The following is a 21482-nucleotide window of genomic DNA, read 5'->3' on the forward strand; positions in this document are numbered from 1 at the left end:
CGCATGGTTTTTCTTACCACTGCTACGCTGACGATACCCAATTAATTCTGTCCTTTCCCCGCTCAGAGACCCAGGTCGTTGCACGCATCTCTGCTTGTCTAGCTGACATCTCTCAGTGGATGTCTGCTCATCACCTCAAGCTCAAACCTTGACAAGACTGAACTGCTTTTCCTTCCGGGAAAAGATTGTCCCACTCTTGACCTAACAATCAACAACGAAGAAGAACGCGGACATCGCAAGGAGAGGCACGTATACTAAGGAAACAAAACAAGATTCAAGCAACATGGTCGACAAATTGTAAAAATGTTATCAAACTAAATGGATCAACAGCAGAGATGGCGAAAGTGCAACATTATCCGGGACATCACCGAGCTGGATCAGTTTGAGGAATGAATCATCAAAATCAACATAAGGTAACTGAATAGCTACACACTGAAATTAACACACTAAGAACACCCATGATAAGCTTGGACAAAAATCACTCACCTGCTGAATATGAAAAACTGGACTTGAAATGTTTCAAATACACGGAACATAGATCACAAGACATTGAAAGGATATTGACCCTGAAAATAATTTCTACAATAACATCCATAACCAATGTGAATACTACACAGAAGATCAACACAAAAGAAATGGAATGATGGATGGATCAATATCAATATTACATTTTAATAGCAGAAGCCTCATTTCAAATGTATCAAAGATCAAACACTGTTTAAGGCAACTGGAGAAACAAGTTACAGCCCTAGCAACATCAGAGACCTGGCTTAGTGAGGAGCAAGCTGACATGGTTGAAATCGAGGGATACAACATGTTTTTTACTAACAGGACACATTCTAAAGGTGGGGGGACTGCACTTTATATTAACAAAAGTTACAAAAGTAGATCCGTCAGTAATATGTCTTTCGCTGTAGACAACATTATGGAATGCATAACAGTAGAAATTGAAATGAAAACATCTAAAACCTTCTGATAAGCTGCGTGTATAGAAAACCAGGATCATGTATTGACACATTTGAGAAAAAGCTAGCTGAACTTTATAAACTACACAAGCAGCAAGAAAATGCTCTTTGTATGTGGAGATTTTAACATTGATTTGCTGAACCCACAAGAACACAATGCAACTACAGAATGTATTAATTATATGTATAGCAACAGTTTATATCCTACGATCACACGACCAACCAGAATAACATCACACAGTGCTACACTCATTGACAACATATTCACAAATGTTATGAATAGGAAAGGAATAAGTGGAATATTAATCAATGACACAAGTGATCACCTGCCAGTCTTTGCAACAATACAGAACTGTACTAGGATCAAAAAAGACACCAGAAAAGTCACAATTACAAAACACCAGAGTCTGTTCATTCTTTTAAAGAAGAATGATCTAAACAAGACTGGAACAAGGTGTATGTACCAGATGCAAATGAAGCCTATGGATCATTTCTACATATTCTATCAGGGCTGTATGAAAAAACATGGTCCTCGTGTAAAGAACATAGTGAAACAAAAATATGCTGAAAAAACCATGGATCACTAAGGGAATATTAAATGCATGTAAAACGAAAAATGAATTATATAAAGACTTCTTAAAGAATGGATCAGTAGAGGCTGAACAAAAAATACAAGACATACAAAAACAAACAAAGATAATACGATGTAGCAAAATGGATCATTACAACAAATTATTGGAGGATAACAAAAATAACATTAAAAACACATGGAATGTATTAAATACCATTATTAAAAAAGGAAATGGAAAAGCACAATACCCAAACAGTTTTCTGTCAAAAAACGATACAGTAATTTATGACATGACCTCAGTTGCTAAAGATTTCATTAAGTACTTTATATATATATATATATATATATATATATATATATATATATATATATGTGAAGGAAACTATATTCTTAAGAGGGACTGATGAAAGTGAAATTATTGACATAGTTAAAACACGTAAGAGTAAAAGGTCTACAGACTGTCATGATATTGACATGTATACAGTTAAAAACATTATTGAATGTAAACCACTAACTCACATCTGTAATCAGTCAATACAAACCGGTGTATTTCCAAATCAAATGAAAACTGCTAAAGTCATACACATACATACACCTGGAGATAAACATGTACTGTCAAACTATAGACCAATTTCATTGCTCTCACAGTTTCTAAAATACTGGAAAAAATCTACTATACAAGACTAAATGACTTCATCACCAAAGATAACATACTCTATGAACAACAATATGGTTTCAGAGGCAAACAGAATCACATCATTTGCAGTTATAGAATGTATGGGACACATTACTAAGGCGATAGAAAATAAAGAATATGCAATAGGGATATTTCTGGACCTTAAAAAAACATTTGACACGGTTGACCATGAATTAAAAAAACTACAGAGATATGGCATTAGAGGTGTTGCACTATCATGGCTATCCAGCTACCTACATAACAGGGAACAGTACGTTGAACTACAAAGCCATAAATCACAACTACTGCAGGTTACATATGGGGTGCCTCAGGGCTCTGTCTTGGGGCCATTACTATTTATTCTGTATATTAACAATATATGTGAAGTATCAAAAACTATTAAAACCATTCTTTTTGCAGACGACACAGTCTCCTCTGCTGTGGGGACGATTTAGAACAGCTATGGGTCACAATGGAGAAGGAACTGAGCAGGATGAAGATCTGGTTTGACCAAAATAAATTAACATTAAACGCAAGCAAAACCAAACTCATAATATTTGGGAATCGATCGACCAATACAGAGAAGAAACTCACTATAAATGGCGTCCAATTAGAAAGAGTATTGGAAATAAAACTCCTTGGAGTAATCATAGACAATAAATGAAGTTGGAAACCACATATAAGCTATATCAAAGCCAACATGTCCAAATCAATAGCAATTCTGAATAAAGCCAAATACCTAATTAATCAAGCTTCTTTGTTTATGCTGTACTGCTCCTTCATACTTCCATACATGATGTATTGTGTGGAGGTTTGGGGGGAACACATATAAAACAAATACACATCCTATCTTCATCCTGCAAAAAAGAGCCATACGAGTTATACATAAAACTACCTACAGAGAACCAACAAATAAATTGTTCATCAAACTAAAAACACCAAAACTGCAAGACCTGGTTGATAAAACTATTCAAATTATGTTCAAAAGCCGCAAATCAACAATTACCTCATAATATCCAGGGACTTTTCGCACAGAGAGAAAGCGTGCACATGTTGAGAGGAAACTGCATTTTCAAAAAACCACCCGTACGAACAAATGCCAAACTTCATCTCATCCAAAGGTGTTAGTCTGTGGAATAACTGTAACGATGCACTGAAATATTGTACAAGTCTATTTAAACTGAAAGTATTATTTAGGAGTCAAATCAGTAATGGTTATGAACAGACCTGTAAAATCCCATTTGTTGTTATTTCTTGTAATTGTAAAAGTAATTTTTTCTGATTGTTTTGTAAAAAAACAAATTAACATGACAAACATGTCGCTGATGACGATGACCTAATGTTTTATTTATAATAAAATATATGTTAGAGGGGGGAGGACCAGAAAAGTGTTGTTAAGCTTCTTCTTACCCCTGTTGAACATGACAGAGACTATCTAAGAATTATTATTATTTTTTTGTTGTTATTATTTGTTTTTTTGTACTTTGTTATAATTATTAATTTGAGTGAGAAAAAAAAAAGGAAAAAAGAGAATATATATATATTATTGTTGTATGTTTTTGTTTCTGACATGTTCAATAAACTGACTAAAAAAAAAATTAAAAAAACATCGGCACCTCAGTTGTTTCCCCGACTCAGACTGCAAGGAATCTGGGTGTGACCCTAGATAACAACCTGTCTTTCACTGCAAACATCGCTGCTACAACCCGCTGCTGCAGATACACGCTTTACAACATCAGGAGGATACGTCCCCAGCTGACACAGAAAGTAGGGGTCGACCAGTTTTTCAGGTTGATATGTGAAGCTCATTAGCTAGCCAACATGTATCGAGCAAATGTTTAGCAAAATATTAGAAGTGAGGCTCCTAGACTAACGTTAGGTCTACTGTGATAGCCTCACTTTTAATAGTTTGCAAAACATTAGCTAGCACTAGTGTTTTGCAGTTGCTAGCAGCTTATTGGGATGTCATGCTAGATAGACAGATATAATAAATTAAGCATTATTGTTAGTTAAGCGTGTCAGCCTGCAGCCCCACTTCCTGTCTCTCTCTCTAACTCATAGCAGACGGCTGCACTAAAGAAAAGGGCACAGAGAGGAAACCAGTTGTAAGATGTTTAAAAGTTAATTAAATGTAATATATGCTTAAATGCATTTCAAAGAAGTTGTGTTGGAGTTTGTGTTATTCTACATTTTGACACCAAGATTTTCTGATTTTACTGCAAATGTATATCGGTTCCAAATATCGGTTATTGGTCTCCTTGATTACTAATTATCGGTATCCGGCCTTGAAAAAGCCATATCGGTCGATCCCTACCAGAAAGCCACACAGGTTCTGGTCCAGGCTCTCGTCATCTCACGCCTAGACTACTGCAACTCCCTCCTGGCTGGTCTACCTGCATGTGCCATCCGACCTCTGCAGCTCATCCAGAATGCAGGCGGCTCGTCTGGTCTTCAACCTTCCTAAATGTTCCCACACACCACTCCGCTCCTCCGCTCCCTTCACTGGCTTCCGGTAACTGCTAGAATCCACTTCAAGACACTGGTACTTGCTTACCATGCTGCGAAATGGATCTGGCCCTTCCTACATCCAGGACATGGTTAAACCGTACACCCCAGCGCGTGCACTACGCTCTGCATCAGCCAAACAGCTCGCTGCGAGGGGGGACCCAAGTTCCCATCAGCAGAAACACGTGGGTTTGCTGTCCTGGCTCCAAGATGGTGGAATGAGCTCCCCATTGACATCAGGACGGCAGATAGCTTACACACCTTCCAGACTGAAAACTCATCTCTTTCGACTCCACTTCCAGCGATAGAACTACTAACGAAGCACTTTTATACTAATAAAGGACTGGCTTACCTAAAGCCAGTTGAGTAGCACTTGAAATGTTTGGCTCTATGAAACCTGATGTACTTTATGATTCTGTTTTCTTCAAGTTGTATTTTGTTGGTCGAACGCACTTATTGTCTTTAGAGTCGCTTTGGATAAAAGCGGTCAGCCTAAAATGGCAATGTTATATAATGTTTGATTGACAGGGTGTATACTGTATGTGGTGACGTTGTGTTTGATTGACAGGGGTATACTGTAGTGTGTGACGTTAGTGGTTTGATTGAACAGGTGTATTACTGTAGTGTGTGGACGTTGTGTTTGATTGACAGGTTGTATATGTAGTGTGTGACGTTTGTTGTTTGATTGACAGGGTGTATACTGTAGTGTGTGACGTTTGTGTTTGATTTGACAGGTGTATATGTCCGTGGTGTGTGTGACGTTGTGTTTGGATTGACAGGTGTATACTGTAGTGTGTGACGTGTGTGTTTGATTGACAGGTGTATATACTTGTAGTGTGTGACGTTGTGTTTTGATTGAGGCAGGTGTATACTGTAGTGGTGTGACGTTGTGTTTGATGTTGACAGGTGTATACTGTAGTGTGTGACGTTGTGTTTGATTGACAGGTGTATACTGTAGTGTGATGTGACGTTTGTGTTTGATTGACAGGTGTAGGATCTGTAGTGTGTGTGTGACTATTGACAGGTGTATACTGTAGTGTGTGACGTTGTGTTTGATTGACAGGTGTATACTGTAGTGTGTGACGTTGTGTTTGATTGACAGGTGTATACTGTAGTGTGTGACGTTGTGTTTGATTGACAGGTGTATACTGTAGTGTGTGACGTTGTGTTTGATTGACAGGTGTATACTGTAGTGTGGTGACGTTTGTGTTTGAGTGACAGTGTTAACGTAAGTGTGTGTGACGTTGTGTTTGATTGACAGGTGTATACGGTAGTGTGTGTTAGCGTTTGTGTTTGATGGACAGGTTGTAATACTTGGGGGGGGGGGGGTTTTTAAAAAAAGTGTGTGTGACGTTGTGTTTGGGGGGATTGACAGGTGTAATACTGTAGTTCGTGTGGGACGTTGTGTGTGATTGAACAGGTGTAATACGGTAGTGTGGGTGTGACGTTGTGTGTTGATTGACAGGTGTATACTGTAGTGGTGTGACGTTGTGTTTGATTGACAGGTGTATACTGTAGTGTGGTGTGACGTTGTGTTTGATTGACAGGTGTATACTGTAGGGTGTGTGACGTTGTGTTTGATTGACAGTTGTATACTGTAGTGTGTGACTTGTGTTTTGATTGACAGGTGTATACTGTAGTGTGTGACGTTGTGTTGATTGACAGGTGTATACTGGTCGTGTGTGTGACGTTGTGTTTGATTGACAGTGTATACTTAGTGTGTGACGTTGTGTTTGATTGACAGGTGTATACTGTAGTGGTGTGACGTTTGTGTTTGATTGAAAGGTGTATACTGTAGTGTGTGACGTTGTGTTTGATTGACAGGTGTATACTGTAGTGTGTGTGACGTTGTGTTTGATTGACAGGTGTATACTGTAGTGTGTGACGTTGTGTTTGATTGACAGGTGTATACTGTAGTGTGTGACGTTGTGTTTGATTGACAGGTGTATACTGTAGTGTGTGTGACGTTGTGTTTGATTGACAGGTGTATACTGTAGTGTGTGACGTTGTGTTTGATTGACAGGTGTATACTGTAGTGGTGGACGTTTGTGTTTGATGAGGTGTGATACTGTCGTGGTTGGACAGTTTGTGTTTGATTGACAGGTGTATACGTAGTGGTGGGGGGGTGATGTAGCGTTGTGTTTGATTGACAGGTGTATACTGTAGTGTGTGACGTTGTGTTTGATTGACAGGTGTATATGTAGTGTGTGACGTTGTGTTTGATTGACAGGTGTATACTGTAGTTGTGTGACGTTGTGTTTGATTGACAGGTGTTATACTGTAGTGTGTGACGTTGTGTTTGATTGACAGGTGTATACTGTAGTGTGTGACGTTTGTGTTTGATTGACAGGTGTATACTGTAGTGTGTGACGTTGTGTTTGATTGACAGGTGTATACTGTAGTGTGTGACGTTGTGTTTGATTGACAGGTGTATACTGTAGTGTGTGTGTGACGTTGTGTTTGATTGTCAGGTGTATACTGTAGTGTGTGACGTTGTGTTTGATTGACAGGTGTATACTGTAGTGTGTGACGTTGTGTTTGATTGACAGGTGTATACTGTAGTGTGTGTGTGACGTTGTGTTTGATTGTCAGGTGTTCCGTAAACTGGGGATGGTGGAAGGAGATCTGGAGCGAGCTGAGTACCGAGCTGAGCAGGGAGAGAGGTAAAAGTACACAATATATATATATATATATATATATATACAAACACACACACATATATATATATATATATATATGTGTACATATACACACACAGTGGGGCAAAAAAGTATTTAGTCAGCCACCAATTGTGCAAGTTCTCCCACTTAAAAAGATGAGAGGCCTGTAATCTTCATCCTAGGTACACTTCAACTATGAGAGACAGGATGGAGGAAAGAATCCAGGAAATCACATTGTAGGATTTTTAATGAATGAATTGGTAAATTCCTCTGTAAAATAGTATTTGGTCACCTACAAACAAACAAGATCTCTGGCTCCCACAGACCTGTAACTTCTTCTTTAAGAGCCTCCTCTGTCCTCCACTCGTTAACTGTATTAATGGCACCTGTTTGAACTCGTTATCAGTATAAAAGACACCTGTCCACAACCTCAAACAGTCACACTCCAAACTCCACTATGGCCAAGACCAAAGAGCTGTCAACGGACACCAGAAACTAAATTGTAGACCTGCACCAGGCTGGGAAGACTGAATCTGCAATAGGTAAGCAGCTTGGTGTGAAGAAATCAACTGTGGGAGCAATTATTAGAAAATGGAAGACATACAAGACCACTGATAATCTCCCTCGATCTGGGGCTCCACGCAAGATCTCACCCCGTGGGGTCAAAATGATCACAAGAACGGTGAGCAAAAATCCCAGAACCACACGGGGGGACCGAGTCAATGACCTGCAGAGAGCTGGGACCAAAGTAACAAAAGCTACCATCAGTAACACACTACGCCGCCAGGGACTCAAATCCTGCAGTGCCAGACGTGTCCCCCTGCTTAAGCCAGTACATGTCCAGGCCCGTCTGAAGTCTGCTAGAGAGCATTTAGATGATCCAGAAGAGGATTGGGAGAATGTCATATGGTCAGATGAAACCAAAATAGAACTTTTTGGTAAAAACTCAACTAGACGTGTTTGGAGGAGAAAGAATGCTGAGTTGCATCCAAAGAACACCTACTGTGAAACATGGGGGTGGAAACATCGTGCTTTGGGGCTGTGTTTCTGCAAAGGGACCAGGACCACTGATCCGTGTAAAGGAAAGAATGAATGGGGCCATGCATCGTGAGATTTTGAGTGACAGCCTCCTTCCATCAGCAAGGGCATTGACGATGAAACGTGGCTTGTGATTTCCTGGATTCTTTCCCCCATTCTGTCTCTCATAGTTGAGGTGTTCCTAGGATGAAAATTACAGGCCTCTCATCTTTTTAAGTGGGAGAACTTTCACAATTGGTGGCTGACTAAATACTTTTTTTGCCCCACTATATATATAATTATATGTGTATATATATATATAATATGTGTGTGTATATATTTATGTGCGTGTGTGTGTGCCCTGCAGTAAGAGTCGGCACCTGGAGGAGGAGCTGAAGACCGTCTGCAGCTCCTCAAAGTCTCTGGAGGCCCAGGCTGAGAAGGTAGAGTCTGAACTGTCATCTGATTGGCTAAAGCCAAACGGGTATGAACTGTCTTCTATTGGCTCTCTCCTTCAGTATTCTCTCAAGGAGGACCGGTACGAGGAGGAGATCAGGAACCTGAGCAACAAACTCAAGGAGGTGAGACCCTCGGCTGCGTCTCAGTCGGTTATTTTCATTTCCTCGCTCCTCGGTCTCACCGGAAGTTGATTTGTCTGCGCCATCTTGAGTACCGTCCCATGGCTCTTATTTCTGCCGGAGGAGCGAGAATCGAGGAACCACCAGACCATCCTCCGATGAAATCCTCAGACACTCGCCCCGCCCCCCTTACTGTGTATCGCTCACTGATTGGACGAGGCAGTGCATGCACTGATCTGATGCTTCTTGACATGAGAGCAGAGTGAAGAAAACACATGAACCTCACGGGACTCACTCCTCAGTTTATACCGTGTTTTGTTTCAATTCATGTTTCATTTAGTTACAAATATGTGATATATCTGAACAAACAAAGTGGGCAAAAATCATTTTATTCATTTATTGGAAACATTTTCATGATCGCTTTTTTCGTTTATACATTTTAAGAATGGCGTTTATCTTTTTTGAGAGTTAGTTATTTTATTTAATGTATTTGGGTCTACAACAGATGATACAAATGTTGTGTCAGTAAATGTGTACTAACAGAGGCGGGGTGTTTGTGGACACAACGGGGACAGAGCTGCTGTCAAACGATCAGCTGTGCAGCGTCATCACAAACGGACGTCGCTTCACGTGACGCTCCGGAGGAAAGGGGCGTCCCATTGCTCTTAAAACTCATTCCCTGCTTCTCGTGGTTTCCTCTCTCCATGCTAACCACTGGTGGGAGGGACTAGTCACAGGGAAACGACGCAAGTGGGGGAAGCAAGGAATCCATTTAAAAACCGACCTGAGACGCAGCCCTCAGCACACTTCCTTCTCACCTGACTTCCCGTTCACCTGACTTCCTGTTCACCTGACTTCCTGTTCGCCTGACCTCAATCAATCAATCAATCAATGTTTTATTTATATAGCCCAATATCACAAATGTTACATTTGTCTCAGTGGACTTCACAGTTTGTACAAAATATCAGTATGACAATACGACACCCGCTGTCCTTAGACCCTCACATCGTACAAGGAAAAACTTCCGGAGAAACCCACAGTTTAAAGGGAACATGGAAGAAACCTCAGGGAGAGCAACAGAGGAGGGATCCCTCTCCCAGGACGGACAGACGTGCAATAGATGCCGTGTTGTAAATTAAAAGATAATACATTTGCAACATAGGTAGTCCAAATGTTTGGAAATGCATGTGTGTATAATAGGAAGATGAATCCATAAGGATATCCATCCAGGACCTATGATCCAGGACCACAGCCACGACTCAAGATCCAGGGCTCACGATGCAGGACACAGGAGCGCAGGATCATCCATGACTCCGGATCCCGGCGTATATAGACAACAAAAAGAAAGACATTTGGGGAAGCTGGGTTAATGGGAACATGAGAGTACACAGGTATAGACAGAGAGAAGGAAGAAGTAAGATGTCCCCCGACAAACTAAGCCTATATCAGCAAAACTAGGGGCTGAATCTAATCAGCCCTAACTATAAGCTTTATCAAAAAGGAAGGTCTTAAGCGCACTCTTAAAAACGGATAGGGTGTCTGCCCGAACACAAACTGGAAGCTGATTCCACAAATGTGGAGCTTGATAAGAAAAGGCTCTGGCTCCCATTGTACTTTTAGAGACTCTAGGAACAACCAACAACCCTGCATTCTTGGAACGCAATGCCCTAGTAGGACAGTAGGGTATAATGAGTTCTTTAAGGTAAGATGGCGCCTGCCCATTAAGGGCTTTGTAGGCCAGAAGAAGAATGTTAAATTCTATCCTGTGTTCTATAGGGAGCCAGTGTAAGGCAGCCAGAACAGGAGTAATGTGGTCCCTTTTCCTAACTCTGGTTAGTACACGAGCCGCAGCATTTTGAATCAGCTGAAGCCACTTCACTGACTTCTTGGTACACCCTGATAATAAAGAGTTACAATAATCCAGCCTTGAAGTAAAAAATGCATGGACTAGTTTCTCTGCATCGTTTTGAGGCAGATATGCCTGATTTTTGCAATGTTACGTAGATGGAAGTAGGCGGGTCCTTGAAATTGATTTTATGTGGGCGTTAAAGGATAAATCCTGATCAAATATAACACCAAGATTCCTTACAGTCTCACTGGAGGCCAAATTAATGCCATCCATAGTTAGTATATCCTTAGATAATTTATTTCGTTGATTCTTCGGGCCAAGTACAATAACTTCAGTTTTGGTCGTGTTTAACATCAAAAGGTTTAAGGTCATCCACGTTTTTAAGTCCTTGAGGCAGTCTTGAATTTTATTTAGATGATTAATTTCATCAGGCCTGATAAATATAGTTGAGTATCATCCGCATAACAATGAAAATGTACAGAATGATTCCTTATAATATTGCCTAACGGAAGCATATATAATGTGAACAAAATAGGTCCGAGCACTGAGCCCTGTGGCACTCCATGGCTAACTTTGGTTTGCGTGGAAGATTCATCATTGACACGTACAAACTGAGAGCGTTCAGATAGATAGGACCTAAACCAGTCTAAAGCAGTTCCCTGTATGCCAACTAAGTGCTCTAGTCTTTGCAATAAGATATCATGGTCGATAGTATCAAATGCAGCACTGAGATCGAGCAAAACAAGAATAGAGACACGTCCCTTGTCAGAGGCTATTAGAATGTCATTTGTGACTTTAACCAGAGCTGTCTCTGTGCTATGATGTGTTCTAAAGCCAGACTGAACATCTTCAAATAAATCATTGTTTTTTAAGTAATCAGCTGTTTTGCGACCGCTTTCTCAAGAATTTTTGAGAGGAACGGAAGATTGGAAATAGGTCTATAGTTGGCTAAAACCTCTGGATCGAGGTTGTGCTTTTTAAGAAGCGGTTTTATCACTGCTACTTTGAATGATTGTGGAACATAGCCTGATAATAAGACATATTCATAATATTTAATAAAGAAGTGCTAATTAATGGAAAAACTTCCTTCAACAGCTTAGTTGGAATTGGGTCTAACATACACGTTGATGGTTTAGAAGAGAGAATCATTGAATTTAATTGTTCAAGGTTTATGGCTGAAAAGCATTCTAGTTTACTATCTAGTGTAATATTAGAACTTACGTTTCCCCGGGAGCTGTTGATAACACTATACTGGTCAAAGGCAAGAGGTCATCAATTTTGTTTCTAAGAGTAACAATTTTATCATTAAAAAAGCACATAAAATCATTGCTACTGACTGCTATGGGAATAGAAGGCTCAATCGAGCTGTGGCTCTCTGTCAGCCTGGCTACAGTGCTGAAAAGAAATCTTGCATTATTCTTATTCTCATCTATTAATGAAGAGTAGTAGGCTGCTCTCGCTTTACGCAGTGCTTTCTTATATTCATTGAGAGTAATATGCCAAATTAAACGAGATTCTTCAAGTTTAGTGGAACGCCATATTCCTTTCAAGTTGTCTCGACTTTTGCTTTATTGTGCGGGTTTGGGCATTATGCCATGGAGCTAATCTGTTGTTTTATTTTCTTCTTTTTCAAAGGAGCAAGAGAGTCTAATTTTATTCGCAGCGCATCTGTAGCACTATCAACAACATGATCAATTTGGGGTGGTGTACATTTTGTATAAGTTTCCTCCCTTACATGCAGACATGCTATCGAGTTAAGTATTGGTGGAATCTCTTCCTTAAATTTGGCTATAGCACTAACAGATAGGTTTCTGCTGCAGGAGCTTTTGACTAATGCTTTGTAGTCTCGTACAGTACTTCAAAAGTTACTAAGAAATGGTCGGATAAAGCAGGATTATGCGGTTCGACTAATAGTTGCTCAATTTCAATACCATAAGTCAGAACAAGGTCGAGAGTGTGATTATAGGCAGTGGGTTGGTTTATTTACACTCTGACAGAAACCAAACAGAATCTAATATAGAGTTAAATGCAACAGTAAGGCTATTTTTATCATCGTCATCAATGAATATTAAAGTCACCTACGATAATTACTTTATCTGTTTTAAGAACCAACGTTGATAAAAACTCAGAGAATTCAGATAAGAAGTCTGAATAAGGACCTGGTGCAACGGTACAAGCTGTAACAAATAAGATTGGCTGCAAAGTTTTCCAGGTCGGATGCGTAGACTAAAAACGAGGCTTTCAAAGGAGGTATAATTTAATTTTGGTTTAGGTATTGATAAGTAAACTTGAGTCAAAGATTGCTGCAACTCCACCTCCTCGGCCCGTGCCTCGGGCAATATGAGTATTGATATGGCTGGGTGGAGTGGCCTCATTTATGCTGACATATTCTTCATGTCTCAACCAAGTTTCAGTGAGACAGCATATATCAATATTATAATCTGATATTAAAATCATTTACCAATATTGCTTTAGATGCTAGAGATCTTATGTTTAAGAGACCACATTTAATCTTCTGCTTTGTTGCACTGTAGTAGTTGTTAGATTTACTTTATTAGGTTATTATGTATGACACCTCTATTAGGTTTTTACCTTAAATTGTCCTTGGGCAGACACACAAACACCGCTAATATTGGGTATCCTATGGATGACTGCCTAGGAGAGAGCGCAGAGAAGCGTGTAAGACTGCGACTCCGCCTCCTGTTTACCTGCTGACCGTCCTGTCTAACCTTTGACCTCCTGCAGGCAGAGAGCAGAGCGGAGGCTGGAGAGCGAACGGTTTCCAGACTGGAACGAACCATTGACAGCCAGGAGGGTGAGAAAGTTTCTGCTGGGTCATACTTACTGATCATAATGTGTGTGTACTGTGTGTGTGTGTGTGTATGATTCACTCATACTTGTGTGAGTGTGTGTTATGTACTAATACTGGTGTGAGAGTGTGTTATGTATTAATACTGGTGTTTGTGGTTTTGTTTCAGGCTCTTTGACTGCAGCCAGGAACGCCAACATGGAGCTGCAGGCGACTCTGGACCAGACCATGGAGGAGCTCAACTCATGCTGAACCCCCCCCCCCCCCCCCCCCACTAACTGAACCACCCTCCTGCTACCCCCCTCTTAATGATTCCTGCTTCCCTCACATTCCTGAAGCCCCCCCTCCCCTCGTAATGATTCCTGCTTCCTCACATTCCTGAAGCCCCCCCTCCCCTCGTAATGATTCTCTGCTTGCCTCCCCACCACTAACAGAGCCCCCCCCCCCCCCCCCCCCAGACGAGGAGGAGCTTTGTGTCTATAAGGGAGTTGATTAACAGTGACCTCGTTAAGAATTAATTAATTGTTATTTATTTTGGCCACACTAATAATGAATGCTTGTTGTTTGAGCTGACTTCCTGTCAGCCGATGGTTTATTATTTTGTGTCAGGTAGCCAATCACTGCCATGATCGGTAAGTCCGGGGGCCAATCAGAGACCTGATGAACAAAGGGCAGGAAGTGATGTCACAGCTCATTGTAATAAATCATGACAGGATTTTCTAAAAATAAAAGCACTGGTCTGTCAAAGCGCCTCGATTTATTACGTCTTTGTTACACCATCAGGAAGGTTCCCTACAGACCCCATAAACATTTGTTACAACCCATCAGGAAGGTTCCCTACAGACCCATACACATCTGTTACAAACCAGTCAGGAAGGTTCCCTACAGACCCCATACACATCTGTTACAACAACACATCAGGAAGGTTCCCTACAGACCCATACACATCTGTTTATCACGCATGAGGAGGTTCCCTACGAACCAGTACAGGGTCATCTGGAGGGTCTGCTACGGGATGATGTTACACCGCCTCCTCAGCCAGCTTCAGGAATGGCTGCACTGCTCGTCTAACGAGGGGGCGTCGGCCGCGTTAGTGATGATCCAATCAAATTCACACTCCACTGTCCAACCCGCATTCTGACTCTGCATCATCCACAACCTGAGAGACAGACAGATACACACACAGACAGTTAGACACACAGACAGACAGGTAAGCGCACGGTCAGGTGGTCTTACCTGTGCTGAAGCTCCACCCCCTCTGTTTCCGTGTTTTTTCTGAACTTTGAACTCGGACACTTTGAGTCTGTCGAGGAAACTCCGAGCAGAAAAACTGAAGATCAGTCTGACGGCGGGCATCACTCACCACCTGACCAATCAGAGAGCAGAGAGGGTCAACTGACCAACCAGAGAGCAGAGAGGGTCAACTGACCAATCAGAGAGGGTCAACTGACCAATAAGAGAGCGTTAACACAACAAATAATTGAGTGACATCACAGGGACGTACCCAGACAGGTTGACAAGCTTCTCTGGTTGCTAGGCGACAGAAGAATCCGGGGTCGTCATGGCGCCGAGTTTCTCCCCAGCGAATCATATCGGCCCGATACTGCTCCTTGTAAAGAAACCCGGGCCCAGCAGCTGCTGCAGGTCCAGACCATGTTCCTACAGAACCATCAGAACCATCAGAACCAGCCTGACTCAGCAGAACCATCAGAACCAGCCTGACTCAGCAGATTATCAGCTGTCTCACCCTCAGCGTACTGCTGCTTGAGCGGTCCAGAGAGACGCAGGATGCAGCAAACATCGGATCCTAAACTAAGGAAGAACAGGAAGGATTAGAATCCAGACAATACATCGGGAAGTACTGCAGTAATACATCGGGGAAGTACTGCAGTAATACATCGGGAAAGTACTGCAGTAATACATCGGGAAGTACTGCAGTAACTACATCGGGAAAGGTACTGCAGTAATCCATCGGAAGTACTGCAGTAATACATCGGAAGTAACTGCAGTAATACATCGGGAAGTACTGTAATACATCCATCGGGAAGTACTGCAGTACTACATCGGGAAGTACTACTGCAGTATCCATCGGAAGTACTGCAGTAATCCATCGGGAAGTACTGCAGTAATACATCGGGAAGTACTGTAATACATCGGGAAGTACTGCAGTAATACATCGGGAAGTACTGCAGTACTACATCGGGAAGGTACTGCAGTAATACATCGCAAAATACGCAGTAATACATCGGGAAGTACTGCAGTAATACATCGGGAAGTACTGCAGTAATACATCGGGAAGTACTGCAGTAATACATCGGGAAGTACTGTAATACATCAGGAAGTACTGCAGTAATCCATCGGGAAGTACTGCAGTAATACACCGGGAAGTACTGTAATACATCGGGAAGTACTGCAGTAATATATCGGGAAGTACTGCAGTAATACATTGGGAAAGTACTGCAGTACTACAATCGGGAAGTACTGCAGTAATACATCGGGAAGTACTGCAGTAATACATCGGGAAGTACTGCAGTAATACATCGGAAGTACTGCAGTAATACATCGGGAAGTATTGCAGTAAATTACATCGGGAAGTACTGCAGTAATACATCGGGAAGTACTGCAGTAATACATCGGGAAGTACTGCAGTACTACATCGGGAAGTACTGCAGTACTACAACTAACCCCTAGATTCCACTGGTTTCGTCTGGCGTCGCGTTACGGCTGGGTTACGGCTGTGTTACGGCTGCGTTACGGCTGCGCCGTAGCATTTGCATATATCGCAGCCACTCTAGTCAATGGGTGCTATTCCACCAGACGTGCCGCGTTACAGCTCAGAAGCGTCCCAGAAGCGTCTCGGCGCTGGGCTCTGCTAAAAATAGGATGCAAGTCTATTTTGACGCGACGCAAGGCGTTGCATAGCGCCAGACAGGAAGTGGACCGGTCAGAGCATCCAGTCAATCCCCAAAATAAACTAACCCCTATCCCTCCGTAGTCTTTCAAGTAGGAGGAGAAATGCCAGCGTTCTCCTCCGGTTTACAGGCGCAGCCATGACGCGACGAAGACGGACCCGGTGGAATCGAGGGGGTAAAGGACCTGACACAGGGCCGTTTCTAGCTGTTTGGGGGCCCTAGTTTTTACAGTTTTTTTAACTACAATGGGGGGATTCCCGAAGCCTTTAACCTCTTAAAACCCGATACCGGGCGGAGAAAAACACGTCACTGCAGGAGACAGCGTCTGGGGGCTAATTAATATTTAAAAACCTATGAATGTCTTATACTCAAATAACGGGAAAAAACTCAGCAACCTAATGATATGAGCCATTTTTACCGAAACAAAACACAAGTCTCACAAGAAGCGTTAGCATTAGCCCTTAGTGAAACAGGCTGATGCTACTTCCGGTGCTAACTAGCAAAAACGATCTTTAAAACTTAATATTTTCTGCACAAACTACATATCAGCTGAAAGCTGATACTCCACAGATTATTTGTATATAAGTATCATCACTGCAGGACACGAACTCACTGAGCGAGCAGCCAGAACAGAGCAAGAAAACAACAACAGTGTTCTAAAGCATAACAATAATTATGTCTTACCGTTGCTGTTTTGTGATCAAAAGTCGTGTTCAAGGGAATAAAAACGCTGCTCAAGGTTAATCCAATGTCTCTTAGTCACTTTAGAATTGTTCCTGATAATCCATCATTACATTCATGGCCGCATCGTAGGTATAAAGTTTTGCAGTCCGGGGTTTAGGCTTTCTCACGTGCTGTTTACGCGAGCCTCTCTGTCCTTAACGTAAGTGTTTAGGCGGGTTTTACTAACCCCCCCCCCCCCTCGATTCTATTGGCTCCAAAGTTTCAAAAAAGGTGTCAATCACCCAAATCGACCAATGAGTTCCAGAGATAGGATCCTGCTTAGTATGAATAATGCCAGCAGCGGCTGCTTTACGCACAGACGGAGCAGAAGCAGCCGCTCAAACCGCTCCAGCACAGCAGCAACGAACACAGCGAACAGAGAACACAGCGAACAGAGAACACAGAGACAACAGCAGGCAACCCTGATTAGGAATTCAGGAAAGGTATGTACTCTCTCTGTTTGTATCTATTAGTTGTGTATTTTGGTGTAATCTATAGTTATTCCACACTCGCAAAATACAAAATGGACGCCGCTTTGTTGTTGTAGCGTTATCGTTCCGTGAGAACTAAAACAATGGCAACATCATGTTGGTGAACGTATAATAGATTAATTGTATATCGTGACTATAACACACGGCAGTATATAAATAAAGCTGTATTGTATATCAACCCAGTATATATATATATATATATAGATATATATATATATATCTATATATATATATAGATATATATATCTATATAGATATATATATATATATATAGACTGATATACAATACAGCTTTATTTATAAACTGCTATTAGTCAATGTCTGTAGAACTACAAAACAGCATCCATTTGGCGTGTGTGGAATAACAGTATATATATATATATATATGTAGGCTATACGGTTATTTCACACACGCTATAGTATATATATATGAAATACAGTATACACACATATATATATATATATATATAGATATATATATACATATATATATATATACTGTTATTTCACACACGCTAAATGGAGGAATTATTTCTGATTTGAGTTACATTTTTGAAAGAATATCCAGTGAAGTAATCAAAGTAATTGTTTTTTCCACATTTGTTTTCACAGTGATGAAGACAAGTATTAAATGGCTTCTGGATCACAGCCATCAACATCTGCCTCATCCGAGCTACGACATGCATCAGATCAGCATACAGTTGCCCCAGAGCCATCAACATCCAAGCTACGCCGCCGGACGTCTGCACCAGTACTAACTCAGCCTCCCTCTGCATCTTCTGGTTCAGTGGACAGACTGTCAGGAGGAAAGTGAAACGGGCTGGTGTGTGGAAGACTAAGGTTGTTACCGTTCCTGACACTGTGATGGACTACAACAGAAGCATGGGCTGCGTGGATGTGTCCGATGCTTTGATTGGGTTACTACAGTGTTCACCAAAAAAACCATGAAATGGTAACAAGACCTTTTTTTTTTTAACCATTTTCTGGACATTGCAGTGGTGAACAGCTTCCTTCTCCACAAGGAGCTGCACAAGATGAGGGGTGACCCCGGCAGGACGAAGCCACACACCCAGAAGTCCTTCAGGGAGCAGCTTGCTGCAGACATGAGGGGTGAAGTCCCTGATGCTGGCAACACAACGGTGAAGACCTATCTACTGCACTAAGTGCCTGGTGCCTCAATTCAAAAACACTAAACACATTCAGGTTGTGTACATTTTTTCTTTTTTGCCAGTATTTCCAAAAAAAATGTTTGTGGTGTTATTTCGGTTTTAGTGTCGTTTTTAGTGTTATTTTTTAAATATACGATACGATACATACGATATTACTTTATTGTCAGATCAAGTCTGAAATTTGACTTGCGTCACAGCAGCTTCCATGTCCAACATCAACAGACAAATATGCATACACAAATACATGAAACACAAACATTTAACATAACAGCACAATCAGTGAGAGAAAAACATGCTCAAAGAGCCTTCAGCGTGCATTTGGTCTGGGATTCAGCTCTGTATTTACTGTGAGGACTGACTGATGCACAAAGGAGTGCTTCAAATAAATCTGCTCAAGACAAGAGACAAGTGTATCCTATGTTTTCCTAATTGTTATTGTGTAAGTAAAACCTTCCTAGAAGTGTTAGTCGGGTGATAACATGTAATGGCTGTGGCAAAGTCCACACACACCATTTACATACAAAAAAAATGTAATTTAAAAATTATTTTTTTTATTTTTTTTAAACACTTGTATTTGGATGGAATGATTACCTGTAGTGATGATACAATTATTTTTACAGTATGGTACCTGAAAAAGGTCAAATGGCACTGATGGTATCCAAATGTGCCAAAATGTGCCCAAGGTCAGTCCGCCTGGACTACTTTTAGCTAAACCTCTCTAAAAAGGTCAAATTTAACTTGTTTGCCTCAATCTTGATACAGGGTACTTATTATATGTTTATACTTTGGATTCCTAAAGCTTTTAGTCTACTATCCCATCATTCAAGGGTAGTTTCACTAGAAGTAATGGTTTTTTTTTAGGCGGGGGGTAAGAATTTACCTTTTTTTACTATGTTCCATCTGAATTTACTCTGACTGAGAAATATCTATATTGATTCTGACACTTCTACATCCAACTCACAGATGTAACCTTGCTTTGAAAAAAGAAATTATTCATATAACCCTTTTAGAAGTTAAGTTATAGTCATTTGTTTGGGCATAGCATTTTCGAGCCTGAAACCTTAAAAAACAGGCTCAGGGCTTAAGAGGTTAAGATGATCAGGCTAATTTCACAAAAACCAAGCAATTGCAACTTACAAAAAATGATATTAAAAAGGTAAACAATGAGGCTGCTCTACGTCAATAAATGCAGCATTTTTTCAACGATGTATAATTTACATGTTTCATCTTCCTCAGACGTCGCTCATTGGCTGAAAGCCCAACGATGATTTGGACTTTATTTCCCCACAAACAGAAGCCTCAGCTTTGCAGTTTTGTCGTGTTTATATCCTACATTATATTTGTAAGCATATAATGCTTCACCGAACACAGGAGGGGGCTTGGCTGTCTATAAATAAAGACGGCTAATTTTAATTCTCCCCAAATATATTGAGGCTGAACCTGAAACTTTCAGCTTGGGGGCCCCCTAGTGGCCGCGGGGGCCCTATGCATCTGCATAGTTCGCCCATAGGAAGAAATGGCCCTGCCCTGAAACACCAATCTGACATCAAAGAACACGCCCCGACGGACCCGACTGTGGTGTCGCCTCACGTCTCCTGCGTCTTGGCCATGTGGTTGCACTGGAACACAACCGCAAAGACTTCAGCCGACGGCCAAGTAGCACGTACGAACTGCGCATAGCGTGAGTGGCAATAACTCTCCTTACCAGCAGGCGGCGGTAGTGTGTATTCGTCAACCGGAAGACAGACTGCGTGATAACCGAGAGAAGAAGAACAGACTGCGTGATATAAACAAACAACAAATAGCGTGGTGTTCCATTTTCACTCTCGTCCATCACAGACGGTTTCACATAACGACTTATAATCGAAAACATGTTTAGTGCGGTACTGGAAAATGAAAAATAATAGCCGTCTGTGTGTGCCTTCTTCACTTCCATTTCGCTTCTCATGCACTGATTCGCTAAGCTGAACAGCCAATCAGAGTGATTTCTTAGGCAGACAGCCTCGGGAGCGAAAGGTGTCGGCACGGCCGAAAAGACACACCAATCTGAGTAGGGCGACAGGACGCTCATCGACGGCCAGACATCAATCCACGGACGAAATCGGCTCGGTGTGTCCGGGCCTTAAGACGCAAGGATAGGATTCGAGGATAGGGATTCGAGGATAGGAGTCGAGGATAGGAATCGAGGATAGGAGTCGAGGAGGGGAAATGAAGAGAATTGGGAAACCTTCACAGTCACAAGTTACCGGTCTTGGATCAGGTCCGTCACGTAATCCTTCCCGGACTTCCGTTTCCCGCTGAAGACCAGAACCAGTCTGGGCTCAGAGACCTCCATCCGTCTGCTGGAAGGATATACTACTACTACTACTACAACAACAACAACAACAACAACAAAAACAACATCATCATCATCATCATCATCATCATCATGTAAACAGCAACAAACACAGAGCAGTTACTAAGAGCAGAAATGAGTGATGACGTCAGAGGAGATGATCTCTCTAGAGCGTATCCTCTCTCTCTCTCTGTAGAGCGTATAACAGCTCTCTCTCTCTCT

At 41.5% G+C, this 21482-nt stretch overlaps 2 protein-coding genes across 2 annotated transcripts; one reads left to right on the forward strand and one right to left on the reverse strand.

Moving 5' to 3' along the window:
* Nucleotides 1-374: 374 nt before the first annotated feature.
* On the forward strand, nt 375-14377 carry LOC117557011 (tropomyosin alpha-4 chain-like). Its single transcript, XM_034232683.1, has 6 exons — nt 375-413; nt 7310-7380; nt 8762-8837; nt 8913-8975; nt 13567-13636; nt 13800-14377. The coding sequence occupies exons 1-6, from the start codon at nt 390-392 to the stop codon at nt 13880-13882; spliced, it is 387 nt and encodes a 128-aa protein (XP_034088574.1). The 5' UTR covers nt 375-389; the 3' UTR covers nt 13883-14377.
* Nucleotides 14378-14651: 274 nt separating this feature from the next.
* Nucleotides 14652-21396, reverse strand: pmvk (phosphomevalonate kinase). Its single transcript, XM_034232684.1, is given in 8 exon segments — nt 14652-14689; nt 14692-14743; nt 14745-14787; nt 14866-14996; nt 15135-15248; nt 15251-15288; nt 15378-15442; nt 21172-21396. Coding segments are annotated over 8 exon segments (570 nt in total). The 5' UTR covers nt 21261-21396.
* Nucleotides 21397-21482: the final 86 nt, after the last annotated feature.

Source organism: Gymnodraco acuticeps, unplaced genomic scaffold, assembly GCF_902827175.1.
Source record: "Gymnodraco acuticeps unplaced genomic scaffold, fGymAcu1.1, whole genome shotgun sequence".
Taxonomy (NCBI): Eukaryota; Metazoa; Chordata; class Actinopteri; order Perciformes; family Bathydraconidae; genus Gymnodraco; species Gymnodraco acuticeps.

Bases quoted from the DNA above. Each gene is read 5' to 3' on its own strand.
- LOC117557011 (XM_034232683.1), top strand. From the start codon at position 390: ATGAATCATCAAAATCAACATAAG. The intron at 414-7,309 runs GTAACTGAATAG...TTTGATTGTCAG, and splicing joins ATCATCAAAATCAACATAAG to GTGTTCCGTAAACTGGGGAT. The intron at 8,976-13,566 runs GTGAGACCCTCG...GACCTCCTGCAG, and splicing joins TGAGCAACAAACTCAAGGAG to GCAGAGAGCAGAGCGGAGGC.